At 30.9% G+C, this 26,533-nt stretch overlaps 1 protein-coding gene across 1 annotated transcript; it reads left to right on the top strand.

Moving 5' to 3' along the window:
* On the top strand, nucleotides 1-26,501 carry LOC115891538 (transforming growth factor-beta-induced protein ig-h3). Its single transcript, XM_030912022.1, has 13 exons — nucleotides 1-158; nucleotides 5,973-6,163; nucleotides 6,230-6,479; nucleotides 15,054-15,224; nucleotides 19,481-19,577; nucleotides 19,650-19,817; nucleotides 19,936-20,063; nucleotides 21,367-21,578; nucleotides 21,639-21,776; nucleotides 21,838-22,053; nucleotides 23,936-24,246; nucleotides 24,302-24,647; nucleotides 26,004-26,501. The coding sequence occupies exons 1-13, from the start codon at nucleotides 94-96 to the stop codon at nucleotides 26,246-26,248; spliced, it is 2,538 nt and encodes an 845-aa protein (XP_030767882.1). The 5' UTR covers nucleotides 1-93; the 3' UTR covers nucleotides 26,249-26,501.
* Nucleotides 26,502-26,533: the final 32 nt, after the last annotated feature.

The raw sequence follows: 26,533 nt of genomic DNA on the forward strand, positions 1-26,533 counted from the left end.
GGCACAGAAACGCTTCTAGAACAGATTCAACCAACCGTGCGTGAATTGTGTCGATAAACGAAGAAGCTATTTTTCATCAAGTTACAGTCGGAAATGTTTCGACAAACATTTTTGCTGGGGATTCTCGTCGTTTGGGGTGTCCATGGAGACTTTTTCAAGTAAGTTTGTGAAAAGTTTTATTTATACCGTGTGTTTTTTTTGGTACTGTCGGCCTGGGCATAGGGAATCACCCTTAAAATTTAAACCATGGTGAAGAAAAAACTGTTAACTAAAAGAAGAATTGCTGGAAACTATTGAAAATAAACAATTTGTGAATAGTGTTGAAGTGTAAAAAATGATTAATAACTTTTATTCATCATTTTTTACAACTTACATAAAGCTTTTCTATGTTAAGGTCCGCGATGTTACACACGGTATATTTTTCACTAAAAGGCTTCTCATTCATTTATCACTTTTAGACTTAGAATATTTGCATGATATAAGAATTTTCTAGAATTCATTTTAGCCTTTATTATTTTTCATAATATATGTTTTCAAAACATTATTTTTACTACAAATAGTTGATTCTACGAAACTTTTTTTTGAAATTTTTCTGTTTCTCCGTTAATTCAATTATTTTGTTTAAATTTTGTGCATAGTTTGTGTTATAAAATATAATATTTTAGATTATATCCGAATTATACTTATATCGAAATAGATTCTTTATTTTAAACGAATATAGTATTGAAAGATTAGTATTTTGAAGCAACAATTCTCCATTGGATATCAGAATAATATACTGGGTGTTCCATTTAAAATAAAAGAGTAATTTGGTTTTAAATGTGACCAGTGCCAGTTCAATATTCTTTTTATCTCGCCCTGTATAACTACTAGGGTTAAATTTTATTTTGGTTTAACTACATATCAGGCTACATGGTAAATTACATTTTAGATAGGTTTTACTGAAATTTAAAAATCTTAATTTCTAAGAAATGTTAAATATGTGGAAAACCCTACATTTTAGTCATGTTTCTACAAGAAAAGTCACCCCTATTTTATTTTTCTAGAATCTAAAAATCAATTAATATATAGGGTGTTACAGACACAACTTTAATGTGTAATTTTTTGGGGGGACACCCTGTATAACTCTATATATTTTTAAAAATACTAAAATTAACCTATACATATGCTCCCAAAAAAATGTTGTTCCTCTTGGAGCTTCCGTGGTGTACGGAGACGCTACTCTGTATACTCTATACAGGGTGAGTCTTAAATAAGTGCAAATATTTTTGAGGATAGTAGTAGTAATTCTTTAAGTTTTTAAGTTTCACTTTAATTGGTTTTCTTTTTAAATAACTATATATTTGAAGACATGCATATGAGATTTTTTTCGGGAATGTTTGTTTTGCAAATTTGGAATTTTTTGAAAAAACGTAATTAATAAAGTAAAGTAGTAAATAAAAGATTAAGACTCACCCTGTATATCAATATAAACACCCTCAACAAAAAGTGTACCTTTTTCATCATTGAATATTTTAATTTTATTATAAAAGCTCTTTTTTCATTTTAAAACCTGCTATTTTACATATATAATAAGAATAAGTGTTTTATGAAAGAATCCAGTTTGAAAGTTTAAAGTCTTTTAAAAATACTTCTGTTAAACCAATTAATATGAAACTTTATTTTGAAGTTTTATCTGTGGAGGCTCCAGGTCTGTTGTTAATTCAACCTTTTCTATCATTTAAAATCCGCCCCAGAAGTTTTTTTTTCTTTTATTGGATATACGTTATCAGAGCACCAAAATGTGTTAGATCTTGATTTTTTGTTCATATGTTTTAGAGGCTTGTTCTTACAAAATTGGTTTTATTTTTAAACAACTATATATTTGCGAAGTATCTGTTTTTACTCACTTAATGCCAAAGGAAATTAATATCCGTTATTTACAAATTCAATTCTTTTTAAAAGAAGCAAACTGTCAAAGCATGTAGATTTTACGCTAGAATAAAAAAAGTATCTACTAGATTGGTGTCAAAGACAAGCTTCCCTCAACGTCACACTCCAATAAAAATCGGTTGAATGACAACCTTAATTGTTTTACCAATAAAAAATCGGAATTATCTGTAAGACCGTCCTTCAACTCTGGATAGAAAAATATAAATAAACAAATGACAGAATTTGTATAAATTGAAAGAATCGAACTTGAACTGCGGTCCAGCATTCCGTTGATGACTGCACCAGGCTGATGGAAAATAAAAGCAATTTTACAAACCACTGGCTGCATAATCAGTTTTTTTATAATAATAAACCGTGCCTTATTTGAGTTTGTTGGATTTTTATGTAAATTTATTATTAAATACTATTGTTTTGTTATAAACGTCGAAGTATTATTTGAGGCGTAATCTACCGGGTGTTTTTCAAAAGTTTGCATCTACAGAGTCTTAAATAAGCGCAAATATTTTCAGGGGTGATATATTTCGACCCCAGGAACACGTCTATGAGGTTTTTTTCGCAAAAAAAAGATGTTGAAAACCGTGCATTTTCTTTTAAATTTCCCTGTATATTCTTCGAAAACTTTTTAGAACTGCCTGTTCACCGCAAATACAGAAAAAACTTAAATAACTCGGTTATTTTGGATTTATTTGAAAAATGGTAAAGAGAAAAACGAAAAGAGATCTACCAGCCCTGAAAATATTTGCACTTATTTAAGACTCATAGCCCGCTATAACTATTTTATTTTTTCAGATAAAAAACTAGATTTGGTATTAGCTATGACATACAACTGGAAATATAACTATAATGTGACCGAAACTAATTGAATATATATACTGACATATTCAATTAGTTTCGGTCACTTCCTGTTTCACCCCACCTTTTTTATAATTAATTTGATAGAAAATAACGTTGGCTGATATATCATATGTCAACTTTGAGATTTTAAAACATTACATTAAACATTAAAAACTACTAATTTTTAATCAATGAGCCTTCGAAAAATATATTTGATCCTCTAATGTTTTTCGTGACTTAAGTCCGTGCCGGTTAAAAGATGCCCAAATCGGTATGATCTTAACTGATATACAGGGTGAGTCTTAAATAAGTGCAAATATTTTAGGGGTAGTATAGTTGATCCCAGATACACGTCCATGGGGTTTATTTCGCGAAAAAAGAATTGAAAATTTGGAATTTTTTGAAAAACTTTTTTGAAATGTTTTTAATTTTTAGTTAAAAAAACATAATATCTTCATAATATGGCAACATATATAGTAGATTAAAATTACAAGAAAGAAATCCCAGAAAAGATCCAGTGGTCCTCAAATTTAGGGGAAAAAATATTTTTTTAAATTTTCAAAAAAATTTTCTGAAAATATTTGCACTTATTTAAGACTTACCCTGTATAAATATAATTAAATCATAACTCATTTTTATCAAATGGAACAAGGTTGGCTCGTTAGCATATTTGGATAGAGCATTTTCTTCGGACTAATTTAGTCCACATACTTGGTGTTTTGAGTCAAATTGTCGTTATGAATGCAGCTCGGCACTCATGGCACTCTAGATTGAAATTTAAAATACTTTTTTTAAGCGAAAATATCAAAAATCGATATGAGATGTCATTCTATTCAGAATTTTATTCAGATTCTCTATCCAATAAATTGTAAAAAATACCGAGGGTATCATTTTAAAATCAAAAGTTGTTATAATTTCCGGTGATACAGGAAGTGACCGGAAATAACTGAAAACGTCAGTCAATCCTGATTTATGTCATATACTAACATACCAAATCTCGTTTTTTGTCTGAATATCAAAGTTTTGAAAAACACCCGGTATACAAGTCGAAAAAGTAGATTTTTGTCGTAAAAAATCTCTTGAAATTATTTCGTGATCTTGAATTAAATGTAAGTAGGAAGAATAATTGAAAGATATCTACTTGTATAAAAGTCTTCATTATCTAAATTTTTTGACAATATTGTAACTGAAATCGACATTGCAAAAACCCGTTTTGCATATTTATTTTTTACGCAAAAAGCTCGACAAAGAGCATTTTTTTTTTGTTAAAAGTCTATGAGGTCCTTTCTCCATTGCCAATCTCAATTTGCACAAACATGTTCACCAAGCAATGAATGTAATGCTATACCGTATGATCGAGGATAATGCACGCTTTTTGATGATACAAAATATGTGTGGTAATATATGTTGATCTAATTGGATACTGAATTTTACTCTTTCTTTTTGTAAACTGCTCTGATTATGAAAAATATAAGTTGAGACAAAAAAGTTTCTAAATTGACTGTAATACGCTAAGAAATATTTTTTTAACATATTCTATCTATATGCTATATGACACACTCAGTTACGTATACTACTGCTGCAATACAATAATAATAAGATCGAAAAAAAATGGTCTCAGAGGTGGCTTGAAAGTAAAGATCGCGGTTATTATTTTGATTTTGATACGTCTAAATATTTATAACATTCAAATAAAAGTTTCTACATGTTAAATTCAAGGTCACAGTGACAAAAAGTGACCGAATAATCCTTGACCTCCGAAATCCTCATCATCATAACTATCTCGTTATTCTGTATATTTCGATCAGAGTAAGATCAAGATCAAGAACGTACCTGTTTAGCATACAAAACAAGTATATTTTATATGCTGAAAGGAAGGACAAAGTGACAGAGTGTTCTGTTTTTTAATCGTTTGAATTTGAAATTGAATGACTAAAATATATTTATTAGAATCATCAAATATACTGTATATTAATTTCGTTTCAAGAAGTGATGATTAAAGTTGTTTGATAGCTTCAATCATCAGTAGATATTTATTTATGTTTTTTAGTTCTTTTTAATTTCATAAATAAAGAATACCAATACATTCAGGGGGTTAATTTTTTAAAAGTCTTTCCTAATTTATTTATAATAAGTTTCTACATTCTATTGTATCTGTACTGTTCTATTGTATCTGTATTGTGAATGTAAATATGAAGATACTTTTAAGTTACAAATTATTATTGAATTACATACAAAGGACTCTGTTAATTAGTTTAACTATACAGGGTGACTCTTAAATAAGTACAAAGTACAAATATTTTTAGGGGTACTATATTATTTCGACCCCAGAAATACGTCTCCGATGTTTTTTTCGGGAAAAAAGTTAAAAAACATAATATCCTCATAATATGGCATCATAGATAGTAGATTAAATTTACAAGAAAGAAAACCCAAAAAAGATCCAGTGGTTCTCAAAATTTAAGCGAACAATGTATTTTTTTGAAATTTTTAAAGTAAAATATCTCGGTTATTTTGATTTTATTTGAAAAACGGTAAAGATAAAATATTACTACGTGCCAGACTACGTGTATATTGGCTAGATTCAATCCGATTGAGCAGATCGGACTCACTTCAATCCATCAAAAATAATGATATGCCCGTGGATGCAAAGATTATATCATTTGATATACAGAGGATAGGATCGACTTAGAATGACATTTAGAAACCATTCTAACCTTAATTTCATTGTAGTTTGTTTTGATTTATATGTTGACCACAAATCTAGTTTTATTTTGTCATTTTCTTATTTACAATGGACCACAGTCACACTCATACCTATATCAAAAAATACTAAAAATCTCCTTATCTGATCCTTATCTGATATTTAAAAATTGAAAGAACAAACCTTAAGATGTACTAGAAAAATGGCGATAGACACGGAATTGAACAAAAAGTGTTTCAAGCCAATCGACTGAATCGGATTACAAGCCACATTACAGCCCAAATATTTGCACTAATTTAAGACATTCTGTATAATCTAAAATTCTAAATTCCTTGCATACTACATAAAAGTAATATTAAATAAAGAGGAAATACTATTTTAGATCATACAAACAGGGAATTATATTTTTGATTATTTAAAGTATAATTTGATCTATTAAATATCAATAAATCAGAGTTATCAATAAATCAGAGTTATGAGCCATTTCTTTTTCTTTTCTCAGCGACTTAACTCTATTCCATAATTTGGAACCTCCACTGCAACCATTCCCCTGGGAAAGACCTGCAGTAGGAATAGTGGTTGGAAAACAACGCAGCGTAGAATCATCACCCCTTGAAAAAGATCGTGAACCTCTTGGTCCAGATTACAGAGATCCTGTCGCAGCCGGTTCAGAAGATAAACCTGTTGTCACAGGTAAAATAATTCAACTTTTCTTTTTTTTCTTCCAAGGTCGCTGTTTAAACGTTCTTCACGTTACAGATGGATCAAAGACCAACAAAGACACACCGGTCTTGAATCCCAAGAAAGAAAATCAAGGTCCAAAACATCCAATAAACCCAATACTTCCTGGCGGAGTTATTGATGTCCAGGCTGGAAGCTTCCCATCGTTTTCCAGTCCATTCGGGCCTGAGTTTGATTTTCCCGCTTTGCCAGGTTTGGAAAAACCCGGTAGCGGATTTGGTTTTGGAGGATTGTTTGGAATCGGTGATGGACAAAGATGGTGGAAAGGGTAAGACTACATTTTACTACTTTTTTCTCTACTTTTTAAGCCGGGTTGTCACTGCGCGAAACTGTTTCGCGAAAAAATGTTTCGCGGGTGTGTTTCGGACAACGAATATACGTTTCATGCTCCAAGCAGAAACAAGTGGTGAGCCGCCAGTTTGCGCGAGACAATGATACTTGGTCCATTTCTGGCGCGAAACACACGATGCACGTTTACACTCTGAGCAACACGGAAGACGAATCTCTTTTGATGCGAAAACGAAAACCGACTGACGCTAGCTCGCTTCGAAACATATTCGCGAAACGAGTTTCGGGGTGAGCACGAAGTATACACGAATCGAGGCTAGTTTCGCGAAACCGTTTCGCGAAACAGTTTCGCGCAGTGACAACCCGGCTTTAGGCTCGTAAAATAGAGAAAGATATTCAATAGTTTGTACCATTTATATTATTAGCTATGACAAGTTACGTCAAAATAAGATTAAACTTATCAAAAAGCAAAAGCCGATTCTTATACATTTAATGCGGGTTCGGTTGAAGTTAGTTTTTTCTAAATATTTTATTTTTGAAATATTGGCAAATTTTAAGTTCTTTTTTAAATGGGACGTCCTGTATATTTGCCAAGATATTAGTTTGTCTTCTTACAAGGTTCTCAAAAATACCGTATGATCGAAAAAAACGTTCGTTGACATTCCCCATATAATTTTACATATAAAAAATGCCAGCGATCTTCATTTCATAGCCACCGCTGACGCTGTTTTTTTTTTGATCATACGGTATACCGGGTGCGTCTCAAAAGTGGCTCACCCCTATAGCTTTTTATACTTTTTCAGATAAAAATAGGAGATTTGGTATGTTAGTATATGACATAAATTAGGATTGATTGACGTATTCAATCGGAAATGGCAACTTTTTCATCGAAAATGGCAACGTTATTTTTTTACTTTATTGGATAGAAAATGACACTCTGAATATAATGGTGTATTATATGTCAAGTTTTGACATTTTCGCATATGGTTTATATTTAAAATTATAATATACTGTCCATAACTACAAATTATTCGTAATTTTTTTTTTACTAAATATGCTAATGAGACACCCTTGTTTCATTTGAAAAAATTGAGATATCATTAAGAATACGATTTGGGCATCTTTTAACCGACCAGGAAAAGACAGTAAAAACATTAGACGATCAAATATATTTTTTCAAGGCTTCTGGATTAAAAATTGGTGTTTTAAATACAGCCATGGCACACTAGATTGAAATTTAAAATATTAGTTTTTTAAGCGAAAATGTCAAAAGTTGACATTTGATATGTCATTCTATTCAGAGAGTGTCGTTTTCTATCGAATAAAGTAAAAAAATATCGAGAGTGCCATTTAAAAATCAAAAGTTGTAGTCATTTCAACAGGAAGAGACCGAAAACAATTGAATACGTCAATCAATCCTAATTTATGTCATGCACTAACATACAAAATCTCGTTTTTTTATCTAAAAAAATAAGAAAGTTATAGGGGTGAGCCACTTTTGAGACGCACTCGGTATAACAGTATGGATCTATTTTAATAAAAACGACAAAAACATAATTTTCATATTACACCTCTAAAATTATTCAGTATTCCATAAAAAAAATATTTTTTTCGAAAAAGTTCTACCTAGGAATCTACTATTGCCTCTTAGATAAGTTGTTAGACTACTAAGACACGAGAATGAATTATTAACAGGCAGCTGAGATACGAACTGAAATTAACATGAATTAAACGTTTTTACCAAAAATAAGCATGTTTCATGGAAAGTAAAGAAACTATAACAATTTTAAAAAGTTTCCTATTAGATTCCTGAAAATTGCAATGGTCTATCTTTATGAATAAGCGAGATTATCCTCATTGGTAACTAAAATCCAAAATGGGACACTCTGTAATATCTGCACCCTCTATAATTGCCGTTCCACTATTATTGATCATCGAATATAATATTATATTTATTTAGCCAAAGGCAAAATTAAACAGACTCTCCTTTTTCAAAATTATATAGGAAACTTCCCACGTGCAAAAGTCAAACTTTCACCAGTTTCTAAAAAGAAAAACGACATTTTGCTCGTCCTGTTATAATAAACAATTAGAGAAATAAACAATAATAAATGGAAAAGTAGGTCCCTTGGGTCTTTGAACTTGAATTTCACAAACCTGATTAATATGTAGACTGAACTTTGGTCTTGAATGGTTTCTGTGGTTTGCGATTAATTCTTATGCAGTTCCATTGAATGGAAAAACTCATTGAGATTATATGGAAGTTTTTTTTTGATTTTATTACGTTCCAATAGGCTTAAGGTTGTTTAGTTAGGTTAGGTTAGGTATTTGTTTAGAATTAGAATATTTTTTTAGAAAAAAAATGGTTATTATTTTGGAACACCCTGTATAAAGTAACATAAAATTAATTTTACATTAATGCTAGGAATTATGAACAATGCTTGTTGACTTTCGTAAAGAAAATTTAATGTCAACAATTTTTAATTTTTTATTTTGATGCACGAATTTCCTTCTTATTTGATTAATTCTAATGTTTAAAAATAGCTATTAAATATTTTTTTACCGCCAATTTCGATTTCTATCTCATTTACTTCCAAAATAAATGCTAGTGTCTTAATATTTTAATTAATCAGTTAATTTGCTTCTCAAGCTAGTTAACGAAAAGTGTTATGTTAAAATTAAAGACAATTAAGAAATAATATTACACTATTTAGGCTTTGTTCCACAAAACGTGAAACTTACAAAAACATTGATTTTGAATTTTTTGTTCCTATCGTTTCATACCATTCTAGCCTCGGAATTTCGGTAGGCTTTACATAATTGGATGAATTGAGGCATGAAGTATTCTTTTACACATGCATTTTTTATAGAAAATCATTTTTATTGAAATTTTTGAAAAAAAATTGTAACTATTAACATTATCTAATAAGACAAATATTATATTGAAAAGTATTGTAGATTCCCTGTAATATGGATCATATATTTAATGTATATGGGGCATAGCCAATAATACCGAAATAATAATGAAATAAAAAATAAAATTGTTAGTATAGTAGACTTTCCTGGTATATCATTTTTAAATGTATGTTGTAAATTATTTTTCAAACAAAGAAGAACCTTTAACTAAGAATGGAATATTTTGGTTGATATTTACCTGGAACTGACCTTCGCCAATATAAATTTAGAACTCACTAATGGGATTAGAAATATATATGAAAAAAACTTTCTATACATATCTAATTTTGTGCTATAATACCTTAACGTCTAAAAATACCATTTCCTATAATGGTATTTTAGAAATTGATTTTTCTCTATGACGTACATTTTTATACATCCAAATATAGGTGCAAAATATAGGTAACCAATATAATATAGGTACTCAATGTATTAGAGACAATAAATGTAGGTGACTTCAAAAATACAGAAACCCCAGAGGAGAACTGTAAATAGTGCTTTTTCTAAGTTCATTAACCGGAAACATTGTCGTTCGTCACTTCTAACTGTGCTAATCGTGTTTCACACATTTCGAATTGACTGCAAATCATTGTGTGACACCAATAAACGGACGCTTCTTGCACATTCATGTTTGTTTATATACTTTATACATTGCCTATAATTATATAGTGTAGTTAAATATTGTCTTTAGATTATCTAAACAATTGGAAATCCTCGAACGTAGTATATACAGTGTGATAATTATGTTAAGATAAGTAGACAAAAAAGTTTATATGAAATAGCCAAAAATTAAAATCAAGGGGTACCTACTTCATGATATATCTAAACTAAACATTAATGTAATATCCTAAAAAGCACACCCTATATATAATTCATAATTCCAGTTAAAATTCTAAATAAACTTTTTATGAGTATTTTATTGTATACCGAGTGCGTCTCAAAAGTGGTTCACCCCTATAACTTTTTTATTTTTTTAGATAATAAAACGAGATTTGGTATGTTAGTATATGTCAAAAATTAGAATTGATTGACGTATTAAATTGTTTTTGGTCACTTCCTGTTTCACCGGAAATGACTAGAACTTATTCCTATTTTTAAATGGCAACCGGTATTTTGTTACTTTATTCGTTAGAAAATGACACTCTGAATAGAATGACATATCATATGTCAAGTTTTGATCTCTCCAAAAAAAGGTATAGACATTTTTTTTCAAGTTTTGATATTTTCGCAAATGGTATATTTGAAATTGTAACATGCGGTTCATAACGACAATTTGAATTGAAATACCAAGTGTGTGGTACCGACTTATTCGTAAAAAAATGTTTTTTCAAATATGCTAATGAGTCACCCTTGTTCCATTTGAAAAAATTAAATATGATTAAAAATACGATTTGGGCATCTTTTAACCGGCCAGAACAAGAGAAGAAAACCATTAGACGATCAAATATATTTTTTCCAAGGCTCCTTAATTAAAAATTAGTGTTTTTAACACAGCCATGGCACTCTGTATTGGAATTTAAAAAACGATTTTTTTAAGCAAAAATGTCAAAAGTTGACATATGATGTTGTTCTATTCAGTATGTCATTTTCTATCGAATAAAGTAAAAATATACCGAGCGTGCCATTTAAAAATCAAAAGTTGTAGTCATTTAGGCCGGTAAAACCGGACGTGACCGAAAACAAATTAATGCGCCAATCAATCCTAATTTATGTCATATACTAACATACCAAATTTCGATTTTTTATCTCGAAAAATAAAAAGTTATAGGGGTGAGCTATTTTTGAGATGCACCCGGTATAGGGAATGGTTATAAAAGTGGTCAGTAGAAAACTAAGACATATTTAGAATCATTTTATTTTTTAAAAGTTATGTTTTTCTGTTCTACTAAAACAAAATATTTGTTTGTGCAACATTTTGTTTTCTATGCGTTAAAACAATATTTGTTACTGGTAATTAACATATGTATTTCATTATTTATAATTTGTAGGAGAACAATAAACATTATTGCATTTTTTGTTAGGATCGCTTTGTTTTTTGTTTTATTATTAATTAATTATTATATTTTTATTAAATCTTCTCGTTAATAGGACAAAAAAAACGGTTTCTAAAAAATCCGCATTCAAAACACAGGAAATTTGCAGTAGTGCTGCGATTTGTGCTCTGTGCGTCTTGCAAAAGAAAGTTGTGAGCTAAACAGGACTCCCAGACCCTTCAGGCTGTTAGAAGGTTAGGTATTTTTATAATGAACTTTTTGGTTGTTTTAAGTTAAAGAAAATAACATTTAAAGAAAGTTTATCGAATACTTAAATAATTATTACAGTTAAGGGTTGCAACCTTTGGTGTTACAACAGCAAAATCGAACACTAATCCACCACTACCAGTGCAAAGGTTAAGTGTTTTGGTGTTTTGTGATGGAATACTGTTTTATTTTGCTTCTCTTGTATAATTTTCTTGTAATATCTATTTATTTTAATCCGTTGTTATTCATATACGATTAAGTTTACGTTGTTGATATAAATAGACGGAATTATTAAATCGTTAAGGAAAATCTTCCAATTATAAATGCGGTTTCTTAATCATTAAATACGGCTGATGTTTGCAATTTACAATTATAATGTTACGAAGTAAAAATACATAAAGAATAAATAATTATTAACACCATCAGATGTCCTACTACTAACAAGTGGCCAGCGATTATCAGGCTTTATAATTAAGGTCGTAGGTAATAAGGTGTAATTAGTATTGTTAATTCGAAACATTTTATAGCAATGTAAAATAAATTGGATTAAATTGTGGATGGAACAATGGTCACCTGACAAAGAACATTTTATTGACATTAGTTTTGAATACGATATATCTGTAATTTTTTAGCTCTGTACTGGAAAATCTGGGTATGTCGCTGTGACAAACCTTTCAAGATTTGCCCCTTATAAGAATAGCATTATCTTTTTATAAATTTAATTTATAGAAAATGTCTAGAGGGACCGGCAATAGTGCGTCGGACATCTGTAGCTCCTAGAATAAAAAATTGGGAATTTTGTTTAAGTACAAACCTAAAGTATGTACTAGGATGTATTGCAGGAAAATATTTTAACTTCTTTAGGATGGCCCAAAAAAGTGTGAGTGAATGTGGATGATTTTTTTAAATGAAACACCCTGTATATTATTGCATTTTTGGCTTCCTTTCAGATCTCTTTACATAATCCTAAGATATGAGTTCATCTATTTCGGTAGTTTCAGAGATATTAAAAAATAAATCAAAAATATATATTTTTCAACCCTTCTTAAAAGAAATATTAAAAATACAAGAACTGTTCTGAAACCTAAACATACATTTTATATTTTTTTTGTTGTCGAGTGTTATTCTATTTTTTTCCTTATTTAAGTGTATTTATGTGTGTTTTATATTAAGTCTTAAGTTTTGTTTTTTTGCTATTTTTACAATGTTCCATGCCTGCGGGCACTTATTGTAACTTTTGTTAATCGGAACAAATAAATGAATATCTATCTATCTATCTATCTATAAATATGGTAATCGTAAATCATACAGGATGTTCAATATTTTACGCCAAACTTTCAAAAATATAAAATAATTTTTCTTCGTTTTTTTTAAATAGAACACTCTGTATATTATTATTTTATTAGATGAAGAATTAAAAAATGAACATTTTTTGTATTTAAAATTATTTATTTTTGAATTAAAAAATGTTAATTTTTTAATTCTCCATCTATTGAAAAAATAATATGCAGGGTGTTCCATTTAAAAAAACGAAGAAAAATTATTTTATATTTTAGAAAGTTTGGCGTAGAATTTTGAACATCCTGTATGATTTACGATTTCCATATTTATAGCAAAGTAAGTACATATCATCTAAAGTAAATATCTAATATAGTTTTGACTTCAGGACAGTTCTTGTATTATTAATATTTTTTAAGAAAGGCTGGAAAATATACAGGGTGGCCCATCGAAAACGTTCCGCAAGGCATAACGGCCAGGATATTTTTTTTTTCAAAAAATCCAGAAACACGTCAATTTTGTTTGTGAGGGGGACAACTTTTGCCCCAAAAATGATTGCAGAATCTTCAACCCTCTAAGCGGGGGTGTCATCCCCCAACTTTTTTCAAATGGGAAGGGTGTCATGTGGTACCGCAATGAAAAGGGCTTTTTATTCTCTATACTTTCCCGCTTTGTTTTTGAAAATCGGTCGAGTCATTGAGAAAATATGAAGGATTGAAATTTGAAAAGTTTATTTAAACATTTATCAGAGTAAATAATAAGGATAAATTCCTTCGACCAATTTGCTGTTTTTTCTTATTATTTCTAGATGTTTACGCATTTTTTCACTTGCCACAAGGTTGAACGATCAGGTTCAAAACCTAACACTACGTTCAAAACCTTATTATTATTATTTTTATGGTGAAATATAGAGTAAGAAACGCTCTTTTAAACGAGCCCTCGTTTGTTGGATTCTGATCATCCAGTCCGGAGTTATTAACATTTATATAAAGATAGATCTAACCTTCCCCCACCACTTTTTTTAGCAGATAGGGGAAAATGGTTCTAAAAAAGAAAATCCAAAATTTACTGAAGATTATGAAGCTATTATTTATAGTACCCATCATCTAGGCAAAATTCTGTAAAAATTCTATTTTCTTATTTTCCATCGCAGTTGCGTCCCCTAGCGGCCGTTTTACAAACTCTCATAGCCCCTTTAGTTATAAATATTTTTTTCCGTAAGCCCTACGGCTAATACTTTCCGAGATACAGCCGATAGCTATTCTTAGTGGGACACCCGGTACATAATTTAGGTTTGCACTTAAACAAAATTTCCAAGTTTGTTATTCTAGGAGTTACAGATGCCCGACGCACTATTGCCACTATTGCTACATTTTCTATAACTACATATATAACTACTATAAAATAATCTAAAAATAATGTCAAATAAGGATCACAGTCTTAGGAGTACTTAGAGGAGATAATTTGAGTCAATTGCCCACGTATTCTTTAAAATTAAGTATGATAATTGAATGTATTCATTCTTTTCTACGAGTATAGCATGCTGATTTAACTAAGAAATTAGACCTATAGATAGATATTTGATTATCCTCTCCCACACAGCTTGTAATAGATATGGATCAATATTATACCAAGATTATACCTATACATTGAATTTTTATTTTTAAAATTTATGCGAAATGTAGATTTTTAATACATAATCATCAATTATTATATTTATGTAATTTTTTATTAAGATAAAATTTTATCGAGGAACAAATGACGCAAATAGCTTTAAGTCAGGTATAAATAATTTTCAGTTTGTTGTTGAAATCTTACACTAATTAGCAAATGAATAGTAATCATGATCTCATCTTTATGCATATAGGTGTAATTTACGCTCTTCTCATATTTATTCAAATATACAATGGAAGATTTTTTAATTGATATCTTTATATTCCAGAAACGTAGTCATTATTATAATATCGTTAAAATAAAAACAATTAGCATTAAAACTTGATCATCAATTAAATGATTCGATCTTTGTTTACTTAGGTTTATCACAGTAATAAATACTTAGATTAAATCTTATTTTTTTACAGAAAAAATGTATGCATTGAACGCGAGGAGAGTACCGACGATGACGATGACCAAGAGGACGACTTAGAAAAGAAGAATAAAACAGAAAAAGTTGAAGAACCGAACATTTTCTCTACTTCGATTCGTTTGTCCAACTGTTTCGAGACAGAGAATAAATACGAATGCATCACCAAGTAAGCAAAAACATTTTTGAATAAAGTAGGAATAGTATTTATTTTTTCCGAAAACATGAATACATTAACAGAAAAATGTGAAATTTCTGACAGTATTCAATATTAGAAATTGCCGTTTCTTTGGTATTATTTAAGTCATTTCATTATCCTCAATAATACTTGAATTATTTCAACCTTCAGAGAAGAATAAGACTGTTTAGTTTATATATAGACTATAGAAGATCGTGCATGTTATTTCCCATAGTTACCTATTAAAAAGTCTCGTTTCAATTGAGCGATAAAAAGGGCTTCAATTTCTGTTAGAAATGACTATATAGATGACAAATATATCTATTTTCCTATAAAATATCATAGATTGCCATTAGATTATAGATCTACTGTGGCCCTCTTCTGATCTGTATAGGTTACATTTTTAAAAACTTGTAGTTCTTAACATCTAAATCAAGTTTAGCCACTTACTTACTTACTTACTGCCATTACTCGCTGACGAGTATTTGACACGCATCAGAAGATGGTTACGCAAGGCATTTCCTGTCATGAGCTTTTCTGTGACTGAAAAGCCCGATACGTAATGTTATCTCTCTTCCGCACTCCGAACATTCAAAAATCTCATTACTTTTGTTGCCTCTTTACTTTTTGGTTATCGTTATTAACAGAATTTACAATTCTCCTCCATTTCATTCTATTGTGCGCTGCTTCCTCCCACTTATGCTGCATACTTATCCCCTTTAAGGTTTCATGAAAAACATCGTTGTATCTTATGAGTTGTCCAAGTTTAACCAGAAACTTCCTGTATATGATATTTTTTATCCAGTCGCTTATCATCATCATCATTATCATTATTTTCAGCTTAACAACCATTTCGAATTACGATGTAACATCTCTCTTTGTAGTTGGGCCCATTGTTGTCTATTGTTGGCTATGCGGGCCCAAGGGTTCGGTCCCATCTCAGGTTCGGTCTTCTTCTAGGTCTCTTAATTCCTCGTGGGTACCATGTTGTGATTTTTGTTGCCCATGTCTGTTCTTCTTGCCAGGTGTCCTGCCCATTGCTATTTGAGGGGTTTGACTCTGTAGATGACCTGTATTACCTGGGTCATTTGTCGTATCCACTCTATTCTTTTACGGTCTCTCTTGGTTATTCCCAGCATATTTCGTTCCATTGAGCGTTGTGCGATCTGCAGTTTCCTTATGATCTCCGTTTTAAGTGCTGCCAATTGCCAGTTTTGCCAGTCGCTTATACAGATTAACAAATAACTTAAAACAATTATCATAACGATAACATCTTAAAAAATGAAATGCTTTAAAATATTCGAACTTCAAATTATTTTCTTCTTCTTCTTCTTATCACGCCCTCTCCTGCCGAAGGTTGGCGATCCAAATGGCATTTGTGGCTCTGGAAACTGCAGCCCGGAAGATTTCCGCAGACGAGCGTTCAAACCATCTCCTCAAATCTTTTAGCCATGAGTTCTGGCGTCTTCCTACTGATCTTTTTCCTTGCACTTTGCCCTCTATTATGAGGGCGCAGTATTTCGTATCTACCACCTCTCATCACATGACCCAGGTATTGCATTTTTCTTTCCTTGATGGTGTTCAGTATCTCTTTTTGTTTCTGCATGCGCTGGAGTACTTCATTGTTGGTGATCCTTTGTACCCATGAGATTCGCAGCATCCGTCTGTATATATACATTTCGAAGGCTTCTATTCTCTTCTCGGTCTGTGAATCCAGTGTCCAGCTCTCACATCCATAGAGTAACACAGAGAAGACGTAGCATCTGGCCATTCGAGTTCTGAGATCCGCACTGAGGTCTCTTCTTGTAAAAAATTATTTCATTCTCACGAAGATTTTTCTCGCTTGCTCAATTCTTGAAAATATTTCTCTTTTCGGGTCGCACTGACTATTGACTAAATACTTTATTGAGGTCACTTGTTCGATTGTTTGTCCCTTGACACGCAGGTGTGCATTTATTGGAGTCTTAGAAAAGACCAATAGTTTGGTCTTGGAGACATTGAGATGCAGTTCAAACATCTCACTATAGTGGACTACGGAATCTATAATGCTTTGCAGTTCTTGTATATCGTTGGCTATTATAACCGTATCATCGGCATATCTGATATTGTTTATTGGAATTCCATTGAACTTGATTCCGCCCTGAATTCGATCCAGTGCTTCTCTAAATATAGTCTCCGAGTACAGGTTAAACAGGAGCGGAGACAAGACGCAACCCTGCCGAACACCCCGTCTAATTTGTATATCTTTCGATGTTGACTGCTTCATCTCAACTACCGCCGTTTGATGCCAATAAAGTTCTGATATGAAACGTAGGTCTTGTTCGACAACTCCGATTGTTCTTAGAATTTTGATCATCTTCTGATGATTAACACAGTCGAACGCCTTACGATAGTCTATGAAGCATGCAAATACATTCACATTCATGTCTCTACACCTCTGTGTCATTACATTTAGGGAGAAGAGTGCTTCACGCGTTCCGAGTCCTTTTCTGAAGCCAAACTGGGTGTTATCCATCTGATTTTCGCACTTCTTGTCAAATTATTTAAGCCTGCATAATTATTTAATAAAATATTTGCGTATTATTCTTATTTGTCAAGCAACTTTTTTGACTTTAAATCAAATTTTTACACTTACTTTTTATTTGGCTTTGGCAAAACGAGATTTATAACAAATTTTAAATTACATTATCGATGAAAGCAAAAAAGAAAAGTATTAGTCAATGTAATCACAAAAAATTGCTTGTAATAATTCGCAAATAAAAATGGATAAATAGACACAATAATTTAGGTCATCACAAAGGCTATCCGTTAATCTACTTAAAAATAGTAAATTATAAATTATTAATGTCAATTTTCTAAAAATAATAGCTGATTTGATAAAATTTCTAATTCAAGAATATTTTATTTTCTACTTGATGGCATGGCCTACTTGAATAGTTTTTGTTAACTTGCAGTTTTGTTTGTACAATAGTATTAAAAAAATGATGACGAGTTTAATTGCCCAATACAGTTATTCTGTACCTACTTTTCTAGTTTCAAAATATTATTAATTACACATTCTCTTTGTTGTTATATGAAATAAAAATGACTTTATGAATACAGGATGTTCTATATACAGGGTGGTCCGAACTGTATTCCGGAAACATCGGCAGCATATTCTGCAGATAAAAATAAGTAAAAAAGTTCGTATAAATAATGTCCTAAAATGCATTGTTTCGGAGATAGAAGGTGTAGAATTTTCATTTTTATTTCGATTTTTTCCAAATAACTTCTGAAGTAACGTCAATATTTGGATGCAAATTTGTGTCTGGAAGTTTTTTGACATGAGAAATTTGATTTTTATGTCAATATGACTCTTATTTGTAGAGGGCGCCACCTACATGTGTTTTAACTGTTTTTAAGAGTAAAAACTTTTCGTCCGTACCTGTATAAAACTACTGGGTGAAAAGATATACATTTCCGTAATTTTTTACGTAAAAAATATATCTTGGTAAAAATGGCTACGAGCAACCGTTCTCGAGATATTTAGAATGGAAATAGTTAACACATGTCATTATTGACAAAAAATAAACATATGTGCGTTGAGCAGATAGCTATTTGACTGAAAGAGTAAGTTTGGAACTTTTTATTTTTTTAAATTAATCATAAATTTTTCTTTGAAAAAGTGATGATAAAAAAGTTTCTGTTGAACTTTTGACACAAAACCATTTCAAATTTATGATTTCAGTTTAATAACTATTTAGTCAGATGTTTAATTTATGTCAATGACGACAGGTATTGATAATTTCGATTCAAAATATCTCGAGAACCATTACTCGTATAGATTTTTACCAAGAGATCTTTTTTACGTAAAAAACGTCGTAATTGTATATTTTTTACTCAGAATATGCTGCCAACGTTTCCGGAATACAGTTTGGACCACCCTGTAGATACACGACATACCTACATACATCTGATGACTCTATTGTCCAGTGGTTAATAAAGTCTCTGTGTTTGGTTCATCTAATGTATGAATAATTGCACAAAATAAATTGAAAAAAAAATGATTTTAATGCAAATAAAATATTAGAATTTTTGAAACTAATTAATCAAATACTGTACCAATGCGCTAGTTTTCTACCTTATCATCGTGTTATACCGAAAACAACATTATTGTCCGCAGTAATTTTAGTAATTAGAAAATTATTAAAGCAATTAAATGCATTTTATAGCGTAGCCTCAGCATTTTAACCTCTCTTATCTTGCAGGATCAACAACCACGGCGTGGTGAAGACCTTCACGGTACGCTACAAGTGCTGCTACGGCTACAAAAGGACACCACAATCTGGCGGATGCGTAAAACAAGTAAAAATAACGTTCAAACTAACTAAGAGAATTAATTAATTTAACCTTTCTTTTTTTAAATATCTCCTTCAGGGTGAACTAAAACCCATTTTGCAAACCTTAGATGACCTTAAATTGGGCGAGTTTAGGACTCTGATCAAGTCCAGTGGATTGGATGATACTGTTAAGGATGGAAACTATACCTTGTTTGTACCTTCGGATGATGCTATTCATGATTACAACGATAAAATCAATGATATGGTAAGAAAAGAATATTTAATAACTGTGATATATAATGAAGGTTTTCTGGTATTGAAATATTTCATAGTTTTAACTAAATATAATATCTATATGTACTTATTTTTCTATTTTTTGATAGAATAAAGTGGACCTGGCGAGAAGAAGACGTGCTGTCAGTCCATTAAGCTCAAAAGATTTTGTTTTAAGTCATTTAACAGATGGCTTTGTTGAATTGGGAGATCTTCAGAATGAAGCAAAGTTGCCTAGGTTAGTAGTTTGACTATTAAATCTTGAAATCCACTATTTTTGTTTAGAATTGTATATTTAGTATACTGAAGCGTAAAAAGGTCCTAACCTCTACAAGTGTGCTAATTTACGTTTACGCTAATTACGTAGGTGAAGCAAGCTTGGATTATACAGGGTTGCTGACATGTACGGGAACGGTTGATTATTTGGTAAAACCTATGAGGTACCGCAAATAAGTTAAATATAAAAGTTATAGGGTTTTGATATATCTATTAGTAAGTAATAAATTTAAATATACAAGGTTAGTCATAAAGTCGTAGCACATCAAAGTTTCATTTTTTAAATGGAACCCCCTGTATATTATTGCATATTTCAATTCTCCTCTCAATTCTAAGCTGAAATTGAAATACACACAATGTACCTCAAACCAACTATTTCCGAGTTATTGACTTTTGAAAATATCATTTAAACAATTTGATTTAATTCATTTTGATGTGATCGGTTTCATTTAACGATGCCATTCTGCAGAAACTGTGATGCTTAATCATATTTGACATTAGTTTTCAGGTTAGCATTTATAGATGTATAAAATAAGATTATATCAGGTCTGGAAATTGCAAAATTTTTGTATAACATTTCAAAATCATAACTTCATAATTCAGAAATGGTTGAATTTAGGTACATTATGTGTATTACCATTAATGCTTAAAATTTAAGAAAGAATTTAAATATGCAATAATATACAGGGGGTTGCATATAATAAAAATAAATTTTAATGTGCCGCAAGTTTATGGCGACTCTGTATACTTAAATTTACTACTAGCTAATAGACATTTAAAAACTACTAACTAATAGACATTTTTTTCCGGTGAAACAGGAAGTGACCAAAAACAATTGAATACACCAATCAATCCTAATTTATGTCATATACTAACATACCAAATCTCGTTTTTTTATCTGAAAAAATAAAAAAGTTATAGGGATGAGCCACTTTTGAGACGCACCCGGTATATCATCGACCCTGTATATTTGATTACTAAAATATTAATAAGTTTAAATCTGATTAATGAGAACCAATGTCAAACCACTATAAATTGTTTATTAGTGACCGGTTTCGGCTATTCAGCCACCATCACTAATAAACAATTTATAGTGATTTGAGATTGGTTTTCATTAATCACATTTAATTTTTGATCACGAGCCACCACTTTGAGAAAATGAAGAGACTCTATATCTTATTAATAGCCTTGTTCATATGATTATGGCATTCTCTTAACATTTTTTTAAATTTCTATTATGTTTTAATATTAAAAATTATTTTTAGTGAGGATGACAAGAAATCACCAATTAGGATCAACATCTATCCAACTCACACTTATGAAAAGATGCTCACGGCCAATTGCGCCAGAGTTAAGAAAGGCAATATTCTAGCAGATAACGGCATAGTCCATATCTTGGACAAAGTGGTAACTCCAGCTACCGACTCCATTCAACAAATTATTGACAATCATCCCAAACTAACCACATTTAAAAGAGGTTTGTTTATTGTTAATTTAAAACATTATTATCTAAATTAATATAAATATTACATTTTAGTGGTAGGAAATACGGATATTCCTAAACATTTCAAACCTGAAGGCCACTACACCATTTTTGCTCCTACCGATGAGGCTTTCAATAAACTTGACGAAATCCAAAGACAGAAACTTTTAAATGGTGGAGGATGTGCATCAAGTAAGATGTTGAATACAGAATAATGCAAATTAGTTTTTCTATAAATGTTTGTTTAATATAGATATCCTGAAGCACCATATTGTGGCTCACACCGTATGCTCATCAGCGATTATCGGAAATGCTACTACACATAATGTTGAAGGAATCAATCTGAATATGGAAAGAACATTGGATGATGAACTGATCTTTGAAGAAAAAGCTAAGATTGTTGAATCCGATGTTATTGGAACTAACGGCGTTATCCATTTGATCGACACTTTGATTATTCCTGATTCAGGTAAAAGAATATATTGAATATATTATTTTTTAGATATATATTGTTATTCACCACATACTATGCGATACGGAGTAGTGTAGCTAAACGATTAAAAAATACATTATTATTAAATAAACACTTTTTTACAAATTATAAGTTTTGGATTCGTTGAAGGACTATTAGAGCTACAATTTAAAAACATGTTTACAAGATACAGTTGCAGTGTCCCAAATAAATAAAAAATAATAAAGTTGTATTTTTTTAAACGGAACACACTGTATATTATTACATTTTGTTTCTAAGATTTAAAAAAGATACATTTTTTAAGGTTTACCGCATTTTAATCTTACTGTTTTTGAAATATTTACGTTTTTGTCAAAATACAGCAACAATTTTAATGCTTCATTTCTCTAGGCGTATTTACGTTTATAAAACCAAATATTGTACTGAGGTTTTTCTATTTACTAAATTTTGTATTGCAGTAATAAAAATAATACTACCTTATACAGAGTGTCTAAAAAGTTATATTAAATATTAATTACTAGCTTGAAACGGCAATTACTGGTTTAATTAAAATGGAACACCCTGTATATTTTACGAGGATCAGATGCACAATTTAATTGTGTATCAAATTGTATCATACCATTTTTTACCTATCTCTTCAAGTTTTCGTACAAAATGCATTTTCTTATAATTTAGACTTCATTTATGAATATACCCATGGAATATTGACATTTTAGATTATTTTTAAAGATGTAACAAATTGTTAAAGAGTACAGATATTAATATTGTCGATATAATTCGCTTTTTTATTAAAAAATAAAAAAAAACTGTTTTAATATTTGTTAACGAGGAATTAATATGATTCGAGTATTCAAACAACATTAATTTTGACTGTTTGCGTTGATTAATAATAATTTCTCCAAATACTAAATACCTGAATTTTGTATATGTATTAGACAGTGTGGTAAAAAGTAACACCTTATAAATTTTTTGAAATAAAATGCTTATTATTTATAAAAACAGAGACGTTCATTTTCATAACTTATTATTATATTGATTTCTGGTTCAAATCCACATTTATTCAGAATATTAAATATATTTTTTTTGTAAACAAATGGGCTTGAATTATTATCGTTTTTAGCACCTGTACATTTTTTACGTTTGTTGGTTTAAAAAAATCTAAAATGTTAATATTCCATGGGTATATTGATAAATGAGATCTAAGTTTCGTAGAAAATGCATTTTCTTATGAAAACTTGAAGAGATTGGTAAAAAATGTTTTGGATACAATTTGATAGACAATTAAATTGTGTATCTGATTCTCGTAAAATATACAGGATGTTCCATTTAAATTAAATAAGTAATTGCTGTTTAAAGCTAGTCATTTATATATTTAAAGTGTTATTTTTAGACTCTCTTTATAAAGTTGTATTATTTTTATTATTGCAACACAATATCCGATCAAAAAAACTTCAGAAAATATTTAGCATCAAACACCATTTTATACCATTGGAGAAATGAAGTATTAAAATTTTTATTACAATTTCACAAAATGGAATATACTTCAAAAACGGTAGGGTTTAAGCTGTGGTTTAAGTGTGATAAACCAAATAATCAAATTTATCTTTATTTCAATCGTAGAATCTAAAAATAACATAAAATACAGGGTGTTCTATTTAAAAAATTACAACTATAACATTTATTATTTAGATACATACTTTGTTTTGTAGCTCTAATAGTCCTTCAACGAATCCAAAACTTAAAGCTACAATACTCCGTGTCGTATGTGGTGAATAATTCTGTAAATGTGATGTCATTGAAAACGTATATTTTTAAATAATTTTTAGAATATTAAAGCTCAAAAACTCTGTGTTATACAATGTTATATCTTAATTTCTAGGTCAATACATTGGTAATGTATTAAAATCACACCACTTCGACAAATTTCAAGAACTGGTTGAGAAAGCTGGAATGACCAGCGAATTGAACAACTTCGACAATGCTACTGTCTTTGTTCCCACTGACAAAGCATTCGAAAATCCCCACGCTCAGAAATACTTGGAAAAGATTGGAGACGACAAGGAAAAACTTAAGGAATTAATAAAATATCACATAATCGATGGAGAAATTGAATCGAACGATATGAGCAACAACATGAAAATCGCTACCAAAGATGAAGGAAAGGAACTTAGAGTTAATTTGTATTCAACTGTAAGAAAAACAATTTTGTTGTGTGTTTTGAGAATTTTAATTTATATTTTTACAGCTTCCATTATTTACCAACGTTATAAACAGAGCTACGATCAACTGCGCAAGACTAATTGGTTTTGATGAGAAGACTTGTGGATCTGTCGTACACGAAGTCAATAGACTTCTAGTACCGCCAACTAAAACGATTTTGGACCTGATTAACGAAGACGAACGTTACTCGACTTTGAAGCAACTGCTTAAAGATACCGAAGTTGAAAAGGTGTTGCAGGAAAATAACAGATCGATCACATTCCTAGCTCCTACTGACGAAACTTTTGCCACCTTGGAAGAGGTCGACAGAAAAATGCTTTTGGAAAACAAAGAAAAAGCTGAGGAAGTGTTGAAAATGCATGTCTTAACAGGTAACGAAATATGTTTCTTTTTTTTCTTTCGTTTATAGAATTTGTTGGAAAGAATATATCGAAACACTCTTTAATAATGACAGACCTTGCTTCATAGACTATCGTAAGGCGTTCGACTGTATTAATCATCAAAAGATGATCAAACTTCTAAGAACAACCGAAGTTGACGAACAAGACCTACGTTTCATATCAGAACTTTATTGGCATCATACGGCGGTAGTTGAGACGAAGCAGTGAACATCGGAAGATATACAAATCAGACGGGGTGTTCGGCAGGGTTGCGTCTTGTTTCCGCTCCTGTTTAATCTGTACTCGGAGACTATATTTAGAGAAGCACTGGATCGAATCCAGGTCGGAATCAAGTTTAATGGAATCCCAATAAACAATATCAGATATGCCGATGATACGGTTATAATAGCCAACGATACACAAGAACTGCAAAGCATTATAGATTCCGTAGTCCACTATAGTGAGATGTTTGGACTGCATCTCACTATCTCCAAGAACAAACTATTGGTCTTTTCTAAGACTCCAATAAATGCACACCTGCGTGTCAAGGGACAAACAATCGAACAAGTGACCTAAATAAAGTATTTAGGAGCTAACATCAATAGTCAGTGCGACCCGAAAAGAGAAATATTTTCAAGAATTGAGCAAGCGAGAAAAATCTTCGTGAGTATAAAATCATTTTTTACAATACGAGACCTCAGTGCGGAACTCAGAGCTCGAATGGCCAGATGCTACGTCTTCTCTGTGTTACTCTATGGATGTGAGAGCTGGACACTGGATTCACAGACCGAAAAGAGAATAGAAGCCTTTGAAATGTATGTGTACAGACGGATGCTGCGAATCTCATGGGTATAAAGGATCACCAACGATGAAGTACTCCAGCGCATGCAGAAACAAAAAGAGATATTGAACATTATCAATGAAAGAAAAATGCAATACCTGGGTCATGTGATGAGAGGTGGTAGTTACGAAATACTGCGTCTCATAATAGAGGGCAAAGTGCAAGGGAAAAGACCAGTAGAAAAAAAATCAAAAGAAGCAAAAGTTTGATACTTTATTACAGTTGGGGGTTGGAACCTTGGTTTTACAACAGCAAGATAAAACACTAATTCAACACAACATACCGAAACACTTTTTTTTTCAGCAGCCATCAGCAGATGATTAAAACTTTATCACTTTATTGTGTTTTAATCATCTGCTGATGATACTAACATAGTTATAGCAAAACGCGCGTCTAGTGCAAAAGTAAAGTGTTTTGGTGTATTGTGGTGAATTAGTGTTTTATTGTGATGATATCTTATTTTATTGAGTTTCTTCTATATTTTAAGATTTGTATTGCTTTTACAGAGGTGTTATGCTGTTCTGGAGTTGGTCCACATACATGGGGCTTCAACAGCTTCGTTCCAACCTTAGGCAGTCAGCGTGTTGAAGTTGGCAGAACCGGAAGTCAAGTCAGAGTAAACAGGGCTGTGGTGACCAGCTGCGACAATCTAGCAACCAACGGCGTTTTGCACACTATTAACAAAGTTCTAGCACCCAAGAAACCAGCCGTTGCTACCATCGGCGGTGGATTCTTCTTGTTTGATTTGTAAAAAAGTGATTTTTGAAGTATACATGTAATAATGATCGAACTAAAAGAATCTAATCAGGACTGAAAAGATGAGAATGATCATGATGGTCAGTGATATATTTTATAGCTTTCGTGACTGAATTGTTGTACTTTTTTATTGTGTTTGTTACAAATGCTAGAGGTATTTTTAATTTAAGATATTATTAATAATAATCTATAATATTTATTTTATTTTTATGAGTTTTAGGTTTTACTAAATAAATTTAATTAAGATATGTTTGTGTTTTATTTTCCACTAACAGTTATT

This window comes from Sitophilus oryzae, unplaced genomic scaffold (assembly GCF_002938485.1).
Source record: "Sitophilus oryzae breed Bouriz unplaced genomic scaffold, Soryzae_2.0 scaffold_1184_pilon_pilon, whole genome shotgun sequence".
NCBI lineage: Eukaryota > Metazoa > Arthropoda > Insecta > Coleoptera > Curculionidae > Sitophilus > Sitophilus oryzae.